This window comes from Chrysoperla carnea, chromosome 4 (assembly GCF_905475395.1).
Source record: "Chrysoperla carnea chromosome 4, inChrCarn1.1, whole genome shotgun sequence".
Lineage (NCBI taxonomy): Eukaryota > Metazoa > Arthropoda > Insecta > Neuroptera > Chrysopidae > Chrysoperla > Chrysoperla carnea.
The window spans coordinates 61,488,176-61,509,745 of NC_058340.1; the positions used below are offsets into that span (position 1 = coordinate 61,488,176).

At 25.5% G+C, this 21,570-nt stretch overlaps 1 protein-coding gene across 1 annotated transcript in view; it reads left to right on the plus strand.

Annotated features, from left to right (window-relative positions):
* The first annotated feature begins 1,985 nt into the window (after nt 1-1,985).
* Nucleotides 1,986-21,570, plus strand: part of LOC123298151 (myc protein) — a 65,770-nt gene continuing 46,185 nt past the window's right edge. Inside the window, exons 1-2 of the mRNA XM_044880068.1 lie at nt 1,986-2,023; nt 3,089-4,334. Of these exons, the coding sequence (XP_044736003.1) occupies nt 3,269-4,334 (1,066 nt within the window). The 5' untranslated portion in view covers nt 1,986-2,023; nt 3,089-3,268. The remainder of the gene's footprint in view (nt 2,024-3,088; nt 4,335-21,570) is intronic.

Sequence of the window (21,570 nt, forward strand, 5' to 3'; positions counted from 1 at the left end):
CCATATTTGTGTTTTACCACCTTTTCCCCTGATAATTTCATATATCAGCTCCTTAATTAAAGGAAGTGTAACTGTAACTGCGAAGAATTTTGGTTTGAAGTTTTCATCGGAAATATCAATTTATTTGAGTAGAGAATAAAAAATTATTGTTTATTTAACAAAACAAGGTTATTGAATTTATACAAATATTTTGTTCATAATTATTAAATAGAAATGAAAACAAATTTCTGTATAAAAAAAATCATGTTCAGCAGGTGAAAATGTAGGTCATTGGGAAGTAAATCGCGCTGTTTTTCATAATCATAGAATAATATAACCTATTCATACTGAACTAGATATCAGTTATTATGGTTTTTGTCATAACTAAATATCTTAGATATTTACCACTCTCTTATAGCATTAATAAATTAGTACACTACAAAAACAACAGATGGTGCAGAGTATTCTAAGAATGGGGGATCAGCTACATTTTCAATTAATAGATGTCTAATATTTATTTAAAATTAAAACTTTTAAGGAATTTCAGGAATTTACAACAATGTAATTCCTGTTTATTTCTTATTTATAAAAAATTCATTATTATGATAATAAAACAACATTACATAATGAAACATGAAATTGTTGATAAATTTGAATAAAATATTCCAAGTTTTTAAGACAATATTTCATAAATAATTTATTTTGTACAATAAATATGACAACTAAAAGTGCATAATTAAAATAAATTAAATTTATTTACAATTATAAAAAAAATATATCTCTTGGTACTATAAACATAACTTATATAAAGTAAAAGAAACAAAAATTGATAAAATAATTTGTAGATAAATACAAAATAATATTCATTGAATAAAATAAATTTTTGAATATTAAAAAATCTTCCTCATCGATAAGATTAATAAAATTTATTATTGAATAATTACTATACATATTTAGTGTATAGTAAATTTTTACATATGTATATGTGGCCTTGAAAATGCCGCTCATACAAAATTCTCCCACTTAAAATATGAAGAGCAATCTATTATGTATGGAAAGTGTAGTACTACACACCACACACACATACACATACAAATAAATAAAAATGGTTGATACATAGCGCCAACATTTTTAACATATTTTATATCAAAAATAATTCAATTACAAAATAACAGCTTATCAAAATTACTTAATATCATTAAAATTATGTATATTTATGAATTTCAATAGAAATCAATACGTATTTATTGTTTAATTTTGATTTAAAATCAATTTATCTAATATGTACACGTATATATGTATTGAAATTCATCCGCGACCAAAAGTAGTACCATAGTTTTAGTTTAGTTTTAATAAAAGTATGATTTAACAACTGAAAATTTTATGATAAATATTTAAATAATATGTATTAAAATGTATTTATGATGATATTAAATATCAAAAATAATTTTTTTTATTGATTTTCATTAAAAAATGTAATCGGCGGGATTCTTATACTATGTTCATATATATGAATTGAAGTTGTAAGCCGGTAGGACGCGCCGGTCGACTAGCCAATTGATGTAAAACTGTACATGTATGTGTGTGTGCTATAGTAGTAATACGTATGAATGTTTGATATGAATTTTAGTTACTCTTAGTACTCTGAGTAGGATTAACTGCACTTCGTTTATCCTCCAGTATCGTGATCACAGTGATCCAAGTAACTTCACATCATTTTTGCTATTTTGTTAGCAAATTATTTTCAATAATTCAAATTATCATGTATATGAGGTGTTTTACTAAATCAAAGGAGTGCAGTTTATTGTTGTCTAAGAAAATAATTCACAGAGTTTCAGTGTTTTTTTCTATATCAAATATAATTTGTAAAAATAATTTGTGCGTGCGAAAAAAACTGAAGTATTGAACACACAACAGTGAAAAATTAGTGATTATTATATATTTTATTTTCAACAAGAAATTGATATTTTTATAAAATATTTTGTTTTTTTTCGTTAATTGGATTTTGTTTGTTTTTTTCAATTTTATATAATTGTTTATTAAGGTAAAGTTTTAATAATATTTTTTCTAAGTTTCAACTTGTTAGTGAGTTATGTATATAAGTACTTGGTCTTAGGCTATTCAATGCTCACTTAGTACACCATATGAAATTTACGTGTAAATTTTTGACATACGTGGCGCTTTTTTTTTTATTTTTCCACAAAATTTTCCCTCCATATTTATTTATTTATTTTTTTTTTTAATTTTAATTTTTTTTTCGTCAATTTATTTATCGATATCTAAATAATTTTTTTTTTTGGTTTAATATAACCGGTAGTTAATAAATAAAATTTATTAGGCTACATTATTAAATTTTCCATAATAAATTTGATACATTTGGAAAATTGTCAACATGACTTGGGCGTATCAACGTTTAATATTAATGAAAGCATGCAAATGACAGATCAACTATTGAGGTCGTTGGCTCCCCTTATGTCTAACTAATACACATACTTAATCAGATCTATTAAGATAGCAAAGACAATTTAATCGGATAATGGAATATACTGATTAAAGGAAGCTTTTCAACTGTTTATTTTGCATTTTTTTTACATTTTCGAGGAAATGGCGCTTTTTCAAAATAGAATGACTTACTTAGTCTAAGATTTTGTTTTATGAATATTTTATAAAGATTTTCTTTCGGTATTTAAATAATAATGTAGAGTTTTAGATAGATTTTGACAAATATCTTGGAGAAAATTTTGTTAGCTTATAGATTTGTTCAAAGATTTCGATTAAAATCGATCGATCAAATTTAGATCTTTTTTGATTTGTTAAACTCAAAATCAAGCTTTGATTTTGATGGAATTTGAAAAGTTTATTCGTTAAACATTTTTTTTCCAACAATTAAGATATTTACCTACCATTAAGTAGATATTATTGGCCAATTTTCTTAACTTTGGGGATAATTTTTGAATCATTTTTGGGGTTTGTAGGCTATCTAAATTTTGGTGAAAATTTGATATGGTTTATTTTAGCCAATAATAATAGCAAAAGTCAAAATAATTCTAGCTTCAAAAGTGTTTTAATCTTTAAAATTTCTAAAAAAATGTTTTTGTATTTCTTACAGAAATATCAAGCAACAGAGAACATTTTCGACCTAAAATAAAATTCAAAAGACAATTTAAAATTCGAAAAGAAAATTATCCCTCAAGTATTTTTGTGATATTAGTGATTTAAGTGAACATTTAATTTATATTAAAAAAAAAATTAGTAGTAAAAAAAATCGTGTTTAAAGACTTAGAACAAAATGTTGGTCGTAAATTCTGAAACGACATCCGATATGGATTTTATGCTCTTAACATCATATGGACATAATTTAGTATCGCTTGTAGGCGATGAAGTGTTCGAAGATCAACAACCAAACACCCAAGATATATGGGAAAAGTTCGAAGTACTTGATAATTGCCCGATGAATGAATTTTTCCCGTTATCACCATTATTACCATCATTAAAAACCGATTACCATGATCCAATATTGGATATGATCGATAAAGGATTCCCAGAAAATAAATTATCACGTCCAAGTGAAATACGAAATCATGATTGTATGTGGGCTGGACATTGTGCATCGAAAGATCACGAAACTCCACAACAATCAAAATATAAAAAACAAAGTACATGTCAACAGAATTCAACATCTTCACAACAATCAAATCAAAATACAAATCGTCGTTGTAGTTCGAATATAAATCAACAAACAACATCCGGTCGAAGTTTGTTAATTAACTCGAAAAATAATCAACAAATTAAGAATAATATTCGACATGATCATTCATTTTCGAAAGTTCCAAAAGCTGTTATCAATGGTAATGTACAACATTACGAGACACCAGAAGTGTCTTCCGAAGATGACAGCATGGATTGTAATCCACAATTACAACAAATTGTTGATTATATAACATCTGAAAAACAAACAGTTATGCAAATCTTAAATGAAGCGTTAAGTAACACCGAAGCGGATTTATGTGATTATTTACATGATAATCTAGAATTAGAAAATTCTGGGAAAAAACAAACGAACGGTGGTGATAATGAGGAAGATGATAGTAGTGCTTCATCGGTGTCATCGGGTTCCGAATCTTCGGAATCAGAATCAGAGGAATGTGATAATAATGAATATTCACAAACGATACAAACACCACCCGCATCGATGAAAAAGAAAAATGTGGTGAAAAATGATAATGTTATGGTGACATCGATAATGCCGGATCATGCTTATCATCGATCAGCTGAATCGGATCATTGTTATCATATCAGTAAAGAATCATCGAAACGATTTGAAAATTTGGGCGTTGATACACCATCTGATTCAGGTTTGTGCAATTCATTTATTTATTTAATTTTTTATCATAAACTTCATTCCATTCAAAAATTGAAACAAAATTTTTTTTGGGAATTATAAATTAATTTTTTTTAAATTTATTTTTGGATTTTTTTTTCAAGTAATTTTTTTTAATGATAAAAAAATAGGTTTTTCAGAATAATTTTTGGCAGATATTATTAAATATAAATATTATCGAAGATAATAAATGAGAACTCTAGGATATATCGAAATAAATTTCGATTTTTTGCCCCAATTTCCTAGATAAGTTTTTTTGTATTTTTAAAATACGCATTTTCGACTACCAAGTAGTCATCACCAGTAAGAATTCGCTAGTGATTACTCTTGCTAATATGAATGTTACTCTTTGCTAATTTGGTGGCGGACTGCACAATGAACAGTATAAATTGTAGGCACAAGTATCATTGTGCAGTCCGCCACCAAATTAGCAAAGAGTAACATTCATATTAGCAAGAGTAATCACTAGCTAATTCGTACTGATGATGACTACTTGGTAGTCGAAAATACGTATTTTAAAAATACAAAAAACTGATCTATGAAATTGGGGCAAAAAATCGAAATTTATTTAGATATTATTTAAGTTTTTTTTGGTCAATTTTTTTTTTTTTAAATGAAATTAAATATCTTTAAATTTGTTTTTAATTTTGACGGATTACTTTTCTTAAATTTTTTAATAAAAAAATATTTTTTCTTCTAATTTGAGAAATTTGTTAAATAATTTGGCTTAATTTTTTTCATCAACAAATATTTGATATTTCTTTTAAAATTATTCTTTAATAATTAAAAATAGATGCAAATGATGTTCCAAGAATTGATTTTGTATTCAAGTAGATAAAAAATATTTTGTTTTTAATATCTTTAAATTTGTTTTTAATTTTGACGGATTACTTTTCTTAAATTTTTTAATAAAAAAATATTTTTTCTTCTAATTTGAGAAATTTGTTAAATAATTTGGCTTAATTTTTTTCATCAACAAATATTTGATATTTCTTTTAAAATTATTCTTTAATAATTAAAAATAGATGCAAATAATGTTCCAAGAATTGATTTTGTATTCAAGTAGATAAAAAATATTTTGTTTTTAAAGTACAAAAATTTTAATTCCTGTATATTCTTCTTAACGTAACGAGTCGATAATTCTAGGAAAATTATAAGTACATATTGATTTCAGAACATATTGTTTCCAAAAAATATTTGTTTAAAAATCTTATTTCTTCTATCTTTCACTTTATTTTGAATTTGGTATTACTGAAGCTTTTATTACACAGAACACTTTAAAAAGCACTCTGTTAACGGTATATGTTTTTGAAATTAGTCACAGCTTGGAAAATCCGTAGAAAAGTCAACAGTAATAACTGTTGTTTGATCAAATAATTTGTATATCGTCTCCAATAATTTAAAAACAAATTATTTACTTGAGATAAACTTAATTTCAACTTCCCAACAATTGTATTATTATAAGTATATGTCTAAATTAAATAAAAATTTTTAAATTGAGCGCTTTTTTTAAACGATTTCACATGTTTTGGACAAGCTCTAAATTATCAAATTAAGTTGAATTTCTGAAATTAAAAAATAATATAAACGTTTTTGAAGAGCATAATTTAATCATCTTCTTTTGCAAAATATAATACTTCTAGTAGTAAGTCACTTTGATTTGATTCATAAGAGTTATTTCTATTGAATAAATTATAAAGTAAAATGAATTTCCTTTCTATATTTTAAGGAAGTGACGTTTTTAATATCAATTTCCGTTTTAAATATCTATATATTATCTTGCCTATTCTATATGTGTTTGTAATATTATTATATAAAACTTTGGCGTTATTTCAAATGATATCCGATTATGATATTTATGTTTGATATTTTTTTTTGCTTTTCCCAACTGATTCAAACATCATTTATTGATTAATCAGGTAGTTCCTTGATTGTTATCGTTCGTTTATTAATATACGTATAGTAATTAATTTCTTCTTTATCCAAAAGAAGTTTTTATAAAATTATTATCAATTATTAGGACCCATAATTAAAAAAAATGCAGTGTTCTTCTTTAATAATTTTTTATTACATAATTATAATGATAGGTGAAATTGTGAAAACTCAATAAAACATAGAATTTTGATAATTGAAATAGATATAAAATCATTCTATCCTCTTGATACAAAAACTACATAATGATACTCAATTTATATGGATTAATAGCGTGATTTTTGCTAAACAAGGGCTAAAAATATAAATAAATTGGGTATTATTTGTTTGTATTATTAAAAATTATTTAATCATGAGAGTAGACTTTGCATACTAATTATAAGGAAAAATAGCGCGCACTAAGCACTAAAAATTCTATGAATAAAAGCTATTAAATTTTTTTTTTTGCATATTAAATTTCCAAATGCCTTATTAATATTCAATTAAATCTCTAATAAGTACCAAAATTCTTCGAACAAATTATAATTTCCCCAATTTCCATTTAAAAAAAATTGGAATTTGTTATTAATAGGACATAAATTTTTATTAAGTGGAATCCGGTTTTCAAAAGAAATCACCTGAGGCGCATTTTTAAAATTTTTTCCTTCTAATAAATTTTCTAACATATATATTATCATATCGTACTCCACAAAAACTTGTAAATCAAAAATATATATACTTATATGAGTGCGAAATATTTTTCAAGGGTTTTTTTTTTTGCTCTATATAACAATTCACATTCTGCTTGCCTACTTAGGTGTGGCAAACGCGAATATATTGGGATTTACGAGTTATGTGTAGTACGTACGATATTTAGGTATGAGAGTATACACACAGACACACACATATTTACCGGCAAACATATATACCATAACCGGCACATTGAAGCTTTCCATGTGAAGGGCACAGAAGGAAAATCAAACTATGTCATACAGACATTGAACTGAGAAATGTTTTATAAAAAGTTGTAAATCTTCCGGAAAAGGATTTTTAAATATGAATTAAGGTAGTTCAAAAGCGCCAAGGCAAGTTTAGACTTGTATTTGAAATTATTTGTACCTTTTTGAGAAAAAAATGGGAATAAAATTTTTCGATATCTGCCTTGGTTTTCGAAATATCGAAAGCTAAATAATTAAACAAAATTTTCAATTTTCGATGTTTTGAAAATTACTCCAGATATCGAAAATTTGTATTCTTATTTTTCTTCTTATATTGTCAATAATATAATAATTCACCATCAAAATTGAAAAAAAATATTCACCACTACCGTGCTCATACATCCTTACTCAGTCGGACACAGCGAATTTTTTTTAATACTTGAAAGAATCTACAGATGGCCTCTCAATTAAAATTAGTATTAGATGTAGCTCACAGATGGTGCCACTGTCTCTGCATATATATATTGACATATACATTGTAATAAATAAAAAATGCCGTTGTTTTTTATTATTTATTTTGTCGTAGCAAACTTTACGCTATAAAATGACAATTCTAGTTTTAAAAAAAAATAATGCGACAAAGCTTGTTTTATCGTGTACCCTTTTTTTGTTATATCATCGAAGAGAGAAGAGTGGTGAACAGAATTGCGGAATTTTGCGTAAGAGAGATATTGATATAATTTATACGATATAGAAAGAGAAATGAAAATTTGTATTGTAAGAGAGCGGGTGGTCGGAGTGGTTTGGTTTTAGTTTTAATATTTGTTAGAAAGTTTTCGATGGTATGAGGTTTTTTTAGTGTCGTTGCACTTTGGTATTGTGTATATGTGTATTTGTGTACCTCTTCTCTATATCTATTAACGTACGTGTGGTTGTTCGTTTATTTTCGTCAAGGTCACATCGAAATATGGCGGGAATTAAATGGATACATATACATACGTATATAATACACATTCACACACTAAAACGCATGTCAAACATGGTATTTTCTCTAAAACTACAATGGTGGTAATTTTCTTTAATGCGACTATTATGAAAAAGAAGAGATCGAAAAGTTTCTTCTACTTTAACGTTACGATATATGTTTAATAAGTCTTTTAGGCTGAGTTTACGCCAAGGATTCGATAATTACTACAGTCTGGCCGATTAAATCATCTTGGGGATCATCGTTTCTGTCTTATCAAACAGCTTTCTTGAGATTTGTTGTAAACTTGAGACGTTTTCTTCCTTCTTACGGTTTTTCTCTCCATTTTCGCATTCTATTCAGAAGATAAAAGTCGGAGTATGTCAAAATGTACTTCAAGATAATCGGGTGTCTATTGCGAAATCAGAAATTTGGTTCATAATAACTGCATTTTCCTCGAAGATCATAGCTTTAATGAATTTGAGACATTTTTCCACGTTTTAGCATTTTATTGGCTAGCGAATTTAGTAGTACTAATGTTGGCAAAGTACACTCTGTGCTACAAATATCGACGTGTTTTACCATTCTAAGTGGAATAGCTATAACATTATGTGTGAATTAAATGTACTGTTCTAGTAAAATCACTTAGAATGACTTTTTTGAACGACCTATACTTCAGTTCTCATAGTATCCGGTTTATTACATTTTTTCTAGGAATACAAAGTTTTGCCATACTGTTCAAATAATATGAATTCGACAATACCATTTTCAAATAATAACATTCTTGTTAAATATATAAATTCCTTATTGCTGGGATAATAAATGAATTAACTAAAAATCTACTACATTCAAACATCGAAGTCGAAACCCACGCACATACCATCGTTATAATAATACCATACCATAAACTGACATCGACTCAAGTAACGTTAGGACGTATGGTTACAGGGCCACTACTCTCGACGTTCTCCTCTATGATTGTACAACCAACAAACCAAAATAAAAAAAATGTTTAAAACGCATGCGTATGGCGGGATTTTATTATTAGTTTACATGCAATAATATATTTTATTTTTCTTTTTATATTTGATGTGCTATGTTAAAAATATATAATAATTATTTCATTTTTATAATAGATCTACAGCTAACAACACTTTTAATTGTCTTAGAAAGTGTAGCTGCCGTTGAAACAATCTTTTTTGTTGTTATAAAAGATAATAATTGGAAGTAATTTTCAATTCCAACCCTGGGGGCTCAACAAGGCATAATTACTAAGATATCGAGTAAAATTAAAAAATTTAGAACGTTATTCGTTATAAATTAACAAACAACTTAAATTTTTTCTGTCGAATTTTTTAAGCTAACGGAAAAAAGGACAAATTTAATATCTGTATCAATGACGTACAAAAGTTTATGAGTATTGAAAGTGTTGTTAGCTGTCGATCTATGATAATGCTGTTTTAGTTACAACTTTGGGTTCGAATAATAGTATAATAATTTTATCAAGGTTATTACCTGTAATGTTAATGTTGTTGTACAGTTTGCAATTATCACACTATCAAATAGTATATTATTTATTTTATACAAAATTTTCAATAATCTGAAATTATTGCGTTTTTCTCGTAAAATGAACTCTGGTATTATTGGTACAAAATGCATCCCAAACTCTTATAAGAAAATTCATTTACGTAAAGTTTACACAGAATGTTTTTGTAGGTCAGTAATTAAGGGGGGGGGGGGGGCGAGTAGTACGTTAAAACACTTAATTTTAGAATCAGGAACATGTGTGTTTCGAAAAAATGGTCAATAATCTAATAGGGTGGGAAACGACGCCTCCAAAAGCTTCTGTTTCAGGGCACAAGTTCCTGATAACAAAATACTTGTTTTAACGTACTCCCACCCTTTTAATTATTGACCATTAACGGGAAGAGAGAAATGCAATTTTATTTCGGACAGGAAATCACATTTTTTACATATTGAATTCCCTACAATAAAAATTTATTTTTCCATTTTGAAATAAAATTTTTTTTCGTTTTGTTTATAAAATTCCGTATTTGAAAGAATTTATTGAAAAATTATGGTATTTATTATTGGTATATTATATTTCTATGTATAAATTAATAATATTACAAAATACCATTTTAAATAATATTAATTACAAATTTTTCAAGGCAATAAGTAATCAATTAATCATTTCACACATTACAAAAAATTTTATTTTTTACCATGGTCTTTGTTTTAAAGAATAATAATAATAATATAGATTTTTTTTATTTTTATAACAATAATACACAGTTAGGGTTACACAACAAATTATCATTTTGAAAAATAATAATTATAAATGAACTCGAATACCTGTTGAAAAATCGACCATGTTTTTATTTGAATCTGAAGCTTTTGTATTTTTGCCTCAATAATTCACGACTTATGTATAATTTGTCCCTTGTCTGACTTTTTAAGTTGATTTTTCTTGATAAAAAAAATAGAATCCTTTTGACTCGAATTTACATTGAATATCGCACATCGGATGTTTAAAACGGTTTAAAAATTATAAATAATAAATTTAATTTATGAAAAAAAAAGTTATATGAATTGTTAATAACGCTACCCGCCTCAATCACACAGTTTTTTTTTTAATTAGATGCAAATTGAATTCGTCGATAATACAATTTCTTTTTCTTTTTAAAAATATATCATACGGTGCCATCAAAAATCAGTTTATTATTTAATTGAAAAATTATAATAAAATAATTATTTATAAACAGTTAATTTTATTACAAAAGAATACATTTTTATGCTTTTTTTTTTTTTTTTTTTAATTTAAATATATGAGTACTTCCGATGTAGTATAAATTGCATTTAATGAGAGTTTTAACAATAATAATTATAAAATTCAAAAAAGGATTCAGATATCTATGAATATATCTGTCAAACTTATTTGTGTTTTTTCGTATAGTGATACCCATATTATGTCATCAAATTAGGTGCCCGCGTTTTTGACAGTTTAAAAAGGTTTAAAATTTAATTTAAGTTTTTGGCAAGAAAAAGTGTGTATTTTTCCGAAATAAATTTTTTGTGGCTTTTTATTAGCAAAATCAACATTTTGAAGTACTTTTTCAAAAATAGTGGAATACCTTATTTGAAGAAATTTCTTTCACATATTCATATGTATTGTATCTAAGTAAATGTTTATATCGGAAGTAAATAATTTCAGTAAACAATAATATAATGTTATATAAAAAATTTGCATAGTAGAATATGATTCCAATAAATTATAAAAAAAAACTCAAGATATCCGTTTTGCAATTATTTATTTATTTTTATTATTTTGCAAAAATTTACTTACATATAAACAATATTTATTTAAATTATACTTAGACTAATAAATTATATAAACAGGAAATTGGATATCAAAATACCGATTTTTTTCTCTAGTTATATGAGAATAGTGGAATTTTCATTCAGTTTATTTTTGCAGATAAATGAAAATTTTCTTAATGAACGATATTATTTCGTTATTTTGTATATGTATATATTTTTTTTTACAAAAACGGATATGAATATTTTTATTACTTGTAAATTAAACAGTTAAAATCTATGTTAAATGCATCCTTGATTATGCATTTTTTAACATACAGTAAAACTTCTTTAAAAAGTATATTAACAAATTATTCTAATGAATTTGCGACAATCTTTATTAAAAAACCAGATAATTAAAATTTAAAAAACAATTTTTTCTAGTTGTTCAGTTGCCATAAATTATAGAACTTTAACATAAACAAAAAAATATCTTTAAACTTATTTGATCTTCTTCTGATACTCTTTATGAAAATGTTTGTAATGTTGCGTTAAATTTTAAAACAATTGAAAAAAAAACCTTTATTGAGATGCCGAAAAATCGAAAGTGAATAAAATAATTATTTTGACTAAATTTGATTTGAAAAATTAAAATACAATGAAATCATAACATTTAAATTTGTTTATACAAATTTTACTGTACAACAAAGCATAATGTTATGTATAAATTAAATAACTTTGTTAATTATATAATTAATATCTTAATAGTCATAATAATAACAGATAATCTATATATTAATTATTTTAATTATGTTGAAAATTAATTATTAAATCATATTTTATATCGCTGCGCTTTACGATTATACTTACTTCGTTCGTTATTGCTATTACTATGAAGAAAAATAAAAAATAATTGTTATACTTTTTTAATTTAAATTCCAAAAACACGATAAGTAATACAAACTTAACAATCTAATTCAATTTCAACAGAATCAGTTTGTATATATTGTATGAGAAAATTTGGCATTAAAAATGTTATAGATTTCTAAGAAATCATGGTACAGAAAATAACTTGTTTTTAGCATTAATATATTCAAAATTAATAAAAAAGATTCTGTTTGAAATGGAGGCAATTGTGCTGAGTATAAAGATCTGAAAGGATTCGGTTGAAAGATTGTTCATTGCAACATTAAAGACGTTCCTCGCAAAGCGATGAAATTATTTATAAAGAAATTATATGAGACATTTGTTTCAAATATCAGTGTGGTTTCTGTTAGAACTTGGGGAAATAAGACTAAATCGATATTTTCCATAGTTTTTGAAATATTGATGCCTTAAGAATTAGAGAAAATCACTTATAAAAGAAATAACACACAAATGCATGCAATTTTATCAATTTAAATATATTTTATGGAAAAACGAGTGCCGCTTTGGCCCTTTCCGAGAAATGTCCTCAACCGAAATTTCTTAGATAAAGCAGATAGGAAGAAAAATGATGAAAAATTGTAGCAAATTTTATTTTTAAATTTTCCTGCTTACATATATTTTTGCCGCTTGGATCCTTATTTCTTCGGACTCTAACGTAAACTTAACTTCTTTCTGATTACCATTTTTATTTCATTATCGATAGTTCACACCGAAAATTCTTATAATAGCATATTTATCTAAACAGACCTGACGAAATTGTAAAGGTTCGAATGTTTATTCTACGGAGAACATAAAAAAAAAATTTCAGCGAATAAATTACATGTAATTTCAATACGTTTCTACTTTAACATCAAACGATAAAAATAAATGACCTTCGTCACTCTAAAAATAATATACCTTTTTTGTTGATATATCCCTTTTGGCAAAATGTATATAAAAAGCAATTTATTTTTCGTAATAATTTTCTATGTGGTGGTGACCCATATTACAAAATTAAAATACAATTATTAGTTGATTCTACCACTATATAATTTTATTTCACAATGGGTCACACACACATGGGGAGAGATTACAGCAAACACCAGACGGTTCTAATAGTCAAAAGAGAGACTAAGGTCAGTATTTAGTGAGAGAGGTATACCCACAATATAATTGGCAAACTTAATTAATTTGACATGTGTTGTTATTGTTTACGTCTGGTCGGACAAACTGTTTTAAAAAGTACAAACAGGGAACAATTTAATCAATTGATTTCGTCTGATGGTACCAACAAAAAAAATTAGATGCAAAAAAAAATTATAATTATTTAATTTAAAAGGTTACATTCAAATTATTATATTAATTATTATAATTAAAAAATTAGACCTTGTCTCGAAATTTGTATGTCAATCAAAATTTAATAATGCTTTTTTGCAACAAAGTTGCATATTGTTAAATTGGTTGGCAGGCGTGGGATTGACTTATGTCTGAAAATAAAATAATGATGATCAAAACATTGGCTAACTTCTTCAAGTCGGTGATTTAAAAAGAATCAAAATCAAATATACGGGATGTTTATGTTTTAATTGACCATATGTGTGCTTTGATCAACCATCATTTAATTTGATTGTTTAATTCAAGGGTACACAACGGTTCAATGTATTATCGGTTGAGTATTTCCCACGCGAATAATTTTTCATTTCTATTTTAATAAAAATATTTTTTTATATTGGTAATTAAAGTAAATTTTAAAAAACGCTTGGGAAAAAATCAGAAAAGATAGTTTTTGTTATAAGTTAGACTCCTTAATTCTCTTCGATCATTACGACGTTTAGTCCCACGGAGAATATTAAGAAAATTATTGTGCGATTCAATGTGCTTAAAGCATTTGCTTGTAGTTTGCCTGGCCGCGTCATTGGAAATTAAACCTTCTATTGGTTCTATTTTTGATAACAAAACAAAATCATCACTGGAATTTGAAATAATCCGACAAAATATTATATCTGTGTTATCATGATAAAGCGTGGAAGCGTTCTAAAATTTGATGAACTGTGATAAAACATAAAAGATTGAGGCGCTTATTTATTTATTTTTTAAATATATCCACATTTAAAATAAACACTCTATATATTTTAAAATATTGGTTACAACACAAAACCAGATATTTTTTTGGAACTATTGCAATTCTTAGAAAAATGTAATCACTACCAAAATGGAAAAAGCAAAAAAAAAATCAACATTGCTGCATACATAAATATTGTGTATATCGAATTTCAACAAAATCTTTTTGATATTAAACCGGCCGATTTATTTTTGTTTGGTAACAAAGTACTATTGTCTGTGATTAAGCGGGCGTATAAGTTTTTTGTTTTTGTATAATATTTTTACCTATACAGTGTGGCCAAACATATTCATGCTTTGCTACTTACATATACATCAACTAACAGTGTTACAGAATATACTAACAAGCGAGTTTTAGCCATGTATGTTTACGCATTCAAACAAGTGGGCTAAAGTCATTTTTGTTTACAATATTAACAATTCCAGAAGAAATATATTTTGTGGCTATAATTGCTGGAATCTGAACCGATTTTTAAGTCAAAATTTGATTCCAAAAACATATTTTAAATCAGAAATTTGCTCTTAAACTTGGAAAATCGAAAATCCGATCGCAATATTAATTTGCTAAAATTCACTTTATAGATCAGATAAATACTTTATTGATTTTTAATTTAAAATAAATAGTTTTAGTGGTGGCCACTCTGTATAAATATGTGGCTCTCACACTAATAACTAACTTACCGCTGTTAGTTCAGTGAGTCAATATTTTTGCAGTCATACTACTAACCCAGACAACAGACATGTGAACTATTATTTTTTAAATTGTTTATTTTTTTTTTGAATTTCGTATTATTTTGTTTTTTGTAATTTTATTTTAAATATAGATATTCAAGGACGCGATATATGTAATTTGAAACTACCATATATTTAAATTTTTTTGTTTGAAAAAACGCAACAAACATAACAAATTAAGAACTCAATTAGCATGTCAGTTTATTTCGGTAATAATCATAAGGAGTAGTTAGTTAACGCTAAATCATGACTTTTTTTAAATGATTATAATTTAATTTTGGAAAATTAGATGCATCCAAGTTTTTTTTTATGTATTTTGACCTAAAAAACCCGAACTTTTTGAAACAACTTGAAAAATAACATTTTTTGCAAAATAATTTTTATCATTTCTGACAAATTTTAAATAAAAATAAGAGGATATAAAAATAGCTTATTTTTATGTTTTTTCAAATGTCAAATATTGTTCAATACTGCTGTCAATATTTTAAGGCTCAAAACAAGACAAACATACTAGAATCAAATCCAATTCGAAAATTTTTTGGTTTTGATGGTATTCCAATCATTCTTATACTTTACTTCTTTTCTTAGTAATTTTCATGAAAAAAATGACAAAATAGTTTTTACAAAACTGTAAAAAGTATCGATTTGGCTATTTAAAAAAAATTTTAGGTTATAAATAATTTTGTGGTTGTTTAGTATTTCCAATCATTCTTATAAAATTATTTTCTTGGTAATTTCCGTGTAAAAAATGACAAAATAGTATTTTCAAAATTGTAAAAAATGTCGATTTATCTATTTAACCAAAAATTTTGGTTAAAACTGATCTGGCGAATAAAACTATTGTCAAAATTCGTACATTTTAAGCAAGTTGTATGCCAATATGTACACATACAGCTGATATATTTGCGTATATCTCGTTATAATCGATATCGTTATAGCCGCTTCTTTCATGTATGTATTTAAGTGGAGGTTCAATCAGGACTTCTCATGACGTAGGTTAGGTTAGGTTATATTGGCTGTCCACGAAGGACATACTTAGACTACAAAGCCCATTGAGATACCATATATGTGTTTTACCACCTTTCCAGCTGATAATTTCATTTGAAATTGCCGAGTGCACCTCCTACATGCATATACCATGCACTACATCAGCCCATCACAACTATTTATTAAATTAATTTTGTTGCGACAGCGGGAATCGAACCCGCTACCCTATGCATATCGCATCTCATGACGTAGCGTTAATGAAAAAAAAAATCCGCCTGCGTTGATCTTGAACTTAAAACATGAAATACACATATTTTGTGTATCTTTCTCAAAGTCAAATAAAAATTTAAATAAGACAAATGTACCATAATATTCTTAAGTAAGTAAAGTAATTGATTGTTGGTAATACATTATAATGATTATTTATATAAAAATTAAAATGGTATATAATGTTGTCCTTCACGCATTAAAAGAGACAGGTAACTACTAAAGTTCTCTTACATTCACACACACACATACATACATACATACATATTATTTTAAAACACAGAAGAGGACAATGATGTCATCATTTGTAATGACCGCTAGGCCAATGACCACACATTGAGGCGAAGGTCATACATAGGTAGGTACATAGTACATATATAATATTATAACACTTGTGAGGCTCCTTTTAAACACAATCAAATGTTAGTGTATGTATACATTTTAATCATTACATGTATTGTGTAATAGCATAGGTTTATGTTTTTAAAGAATCTGAGAAAATTATTCAAAAAAAAAAAAATATTGTGTACTTCCTTATATGTTTAATATATTATATTTGAAGTATTTTGTTTGATATTATTTAAAACAATTGTTTTTGTTTTTGGGTCGATTTTTGTTATATATATTTTAAAAATTTAGTACAAGGTCACCGTAAAGTAAACGAATTTGTTTATCATTTTTGATATTATGTAATTTTTATTACTTGATTACAATGCATTGTGGTTTTACATTATTGGCGAAAAAAAGAGGTGTCGTGGGACACATAGTAGGAACTATATACCTTTCGTATCTTCATTGAAATACAGTTTGCATTTGTCAATACTTTAAATGTATAAATGAATCACTGACAAAAATAATTATGATATTTTCAATTATTAAAATGATAAAAAAAAAAGTTATGTAAATGAAACAATTGCAATATAATTATTTGAGAATGCAACAAAAAACATAAGTGGCGCCTACAAAATAAATAATTATAAAATTCAATATTATTACACATCGGTTGAGGAAAATAATAATTAATCAATACAAAATGGATTTCCCAATGATTTCATTTTTAGAAAATGTCTTCTATTGAATTGAGAAAATAACTTATTGAATATAAAATGAATTAATTTTAGAGAAAAAGGTTTTTTTTTGCGAGACTTTTGGGATTAAATTTTAACACACGCCACATTCTCTCAAAAATTCACTTTTGCTTCACAAGCTCTATTTTCATATTATCTTTAAATGATCACTAATCACCAAGGAAATTTAAAGGACGGATTTTCATAAACACGAAGTTGCCACATAGTAAAATATCAATAAAATGACAAAAAAAAAACTGCATCTCGATATCTTCAGTAGTTTTTGACCTTCAAGAATATCATAGAAAATTGTAATCACATGTTAATTTATTTAAAAAACTTTGATTTGATTCACCATTTCTAAATATTTTTTTAAAAAACTAGTAAATGGCGTCATTAATCACTGATACGAAAGAGAAATTTATCAGATTATTAAATCAACACAAATGTACCGTGCGAGCGGACGCAGGCAGTGGTTTTAAACATCAGTGATCTATGAAATATTAAAAATAAATATTATTTGACAATTTAATTACTTTCTCATTAGTTACCTAAATACCAAGAATAAAATAAAAACGAGACCTATAAATCATATAATTATATACACAAAAGTTGAAGAACCGTTTTATTTTTATGAATTTAGAAACGTAATTATATCACATAGGTACATTTCATTCCCCAATAACTCTTGATGGTTTTTGATTGATTTGGTACCATGCAGCACAAATATTTAATCATTTTATTATTTGTTTATTTGTCAAACTATAAGAACTGAAATACTATTTGGAAATAACAAATATTATTAATAAAAATTTTATATTTTTTATTATTTAAGTAAATATATTTATATTTATTATTTTATATATGAATATCAGAAATCGATAAAATTTTATTATAAACAGCTTTAACGTAAACTTTTTATTAGGTCTTTGGTCTCTAAATTCATTGTTATGTTGGCAAATAATTCTGAAAAGAATATGAATATCATAGAAATTTAAAAATATTCGATCATCGAAAAAATAAACTTATTATTAGCTTTTTGTTTATAAGTTAACTTAAAACACGTTAACAAATAAAAGGCTTTTAAGTATTATAAACTTAACTAGTTGCCAAATTAACAATTTGCCAATACAGTGGAACCTCGATTGCTCGACTCCCGAACGGAATTAACATTTTGTCGAGTAACAAAGTTTAAATAACTTCAGATATCGTGTTTTTAGATTTTCGGGTAAACTAAGGATTATGATTTAACGAGGTTCGAGTTATCGAGGTTCCACCCTATATATAGTTTCATTGTAGCAAAAATTATAAAATATTTGGCGAACATATTCTTAATTAAATTATATTTCATTTTTGATATAATATTCGATCAAATTTTGTCATCGGATGTAAATGTTCAGATATCATTTACTTGGAAAGGTCGATGGATATAAGAAAAAAATTTGGCAAAGTACATTTTCTGAAAGAAAATTCGTTTAAAAATGAAATTTAAATTTATCTTCTTTATTTTTAATGGGGGTTTGACAAAGTGAATGTCTGGCAACGTCGTTTAAAATATACACGAGATTTATTTATCTGGAATGTTTGAAATAATCAATTATATACAGTTTCGGTATGATTACTGTATCATTTATCACTCGATAGAATAATATTAAAGTATACATAATGTACATACATGTATTAATAATTCTTTTAATAAATAAATAATAATTAATAATATATAATTATTATGATAATTCACGATAATCGTGTTAAAAACTATTAATCTTAAAAACTTTTAATACAATATGTAAATGTGGGACTTCCCAAATATGTAACATATTATTCAAATGAAAATACAGAATCAGCTGTCTGACTGTGTGAGGTTTATTGAGACGGCTGTAGGTACATTCAAATCGATCCACGCAGTTGAAGTAAGACGATATTTTTGAATGAGATAAAGAGATGGTGTTAAGTAAAAAATAATATGGCGTCTAAATGTTGTCTTTTATCTAGAATAAAAAAAAAATTATAGTTATTTATGCAAAAATTATTACATAATATTCTTACATAGAAAAGAGATGACGCATTGTAAAATATACCTTTTAATTATTTAAGTACTAGTTTTTTATTTATTTATTCTCTCTAAATAAATAATATTGTTTGTTGTTTATTAATATTAATTATGATTTCAGATATTTAAATAATATTGCGTAAAAATTTATAGGTACGAAATATTATTTAATTATTATGCAGTGCAAAATAGATTATTGCCACTTATTTTTCGCAAACGTAATTTCTTCTCAATAATTATCACATTTGATTTAATTTGCCGCAAAGCTTTTTTTTAATATTCTGTAGTTTTTAGAATTACCTTATGTATGTAGCTATGTCAAGATTACTCATTTTAAAAGTAGAGTAGAAATATCGATTCTAGAACAATAAAAATAGTTTACCATCTTTTGTAAAGGTCTTCCATCGCCTCGTTTTTTTTCTGCTTTTATTGTTGAAAGAGTTTCTTGAAAGAGAATACTTTAAACTGCCTCTCGAATATTAATCACTAGAATAAAGACATTTCCCCGTAAGTAATCTTGTAAAATAATTTTGTCTTTTTCTTGGCATTCAACGCAATAAATAACCTTAAACTCTAAAAAAACTTATCACAATATACTTGTCGTTCGTCGATAGTTTTCCTACTATAAAAAATGACATTAAAGATGACTTTCACTGTATTGTATAATAAATAAATAAAAATTGCATATTATTTATTATGCATGCAATAAGAAGGCTTTTATTTTATTTTACTTTCTAACGGTACAAACATTTTTTTTTAATTGTTTAAACAACCTTGCGGGGTTATATTTAAAATTCCGAAATGGACAATGATAAGTATCAATTGATCAGAAAATATTTAACATAACTGAAAAATTAATTAAATTTTTGTTAGGAGAAAGTATATGTCTGAATATTTGCAGCTTTTGTCAAATAAATAATTAAAATTAACAAATATAATATCAAATATGTGGGCTCTCCCAAAAATAAATCAATATCCAAAAATGATATTATAATTTGTATGATTTTTTTTGTCTACAAATGAGGGTACTAGATTTTTAGGGGTTTTTATTTATTTTTAATATAAACCATCTGTTACTTTAATGTTGTGGCCATCAATATTAACAGTTTTATCAGGGAAAAAATCATGGTGTTCATTTTTTTTGTAATTCTAATGTGTGGAGTTGTATTTAATTATTTGAATGAAATAAAGATTTTTGGTAGGAAGAAGAAAGGTCAAAGTTAAATTATTTGTTATATTAGTTAAAACTGAATGTTATTTTTAATTCTTATCAGTTATGGGAATTTTTTTTTTTAAATATACATTACTTTAAATCCATAAATAACTTTGAGATAAAAACGGTTATTTAATACCAAGATATTTAGTTTTATTTTTTTAATGTTTTATTACGTACAGGATGTTTAAGGTTTTTGTACTATTAATTATTTAATTATTTTCATTTTTGAATACTTTTAATGTGTGAATTGACTTATCCAAGACTCAATCGCTCTTATATGATAATTATGTCAAGAATAAGTTTTTAGGAGAGGTTTTACTACACGAACTATTTCATTTTAAATTAATAAATATATTAAAATTTGATTACAATGAAAATCGATAATTTTCTTCTATGTAAACAGTGGGCGACAATAAACATTCTTATTCTAAGAAAATTTTTCATTTGAAAATTACGTGTATTTTCTTAACGAAAATTTCTAAGAATGTACAATAAAATCATTTGTTTATTTCATCAAATAATAATAAAAGAAGAAAATATAATTTTCTTTTGTATTTCTGTAAAAATATTGAAAAATGTTTATTGAAAACCTACATAATTCAATTCAATCTTTATATATTATAAATGCGAAAGTAAGCATGTTCGTTTGTTACGCTTTCACGAATGGTTTTTAATGAAACTGTACAGCAATATAGCTCATACTTCAGAATAACACATGAGATATAATTTATAAAGATATATTAATAATAAA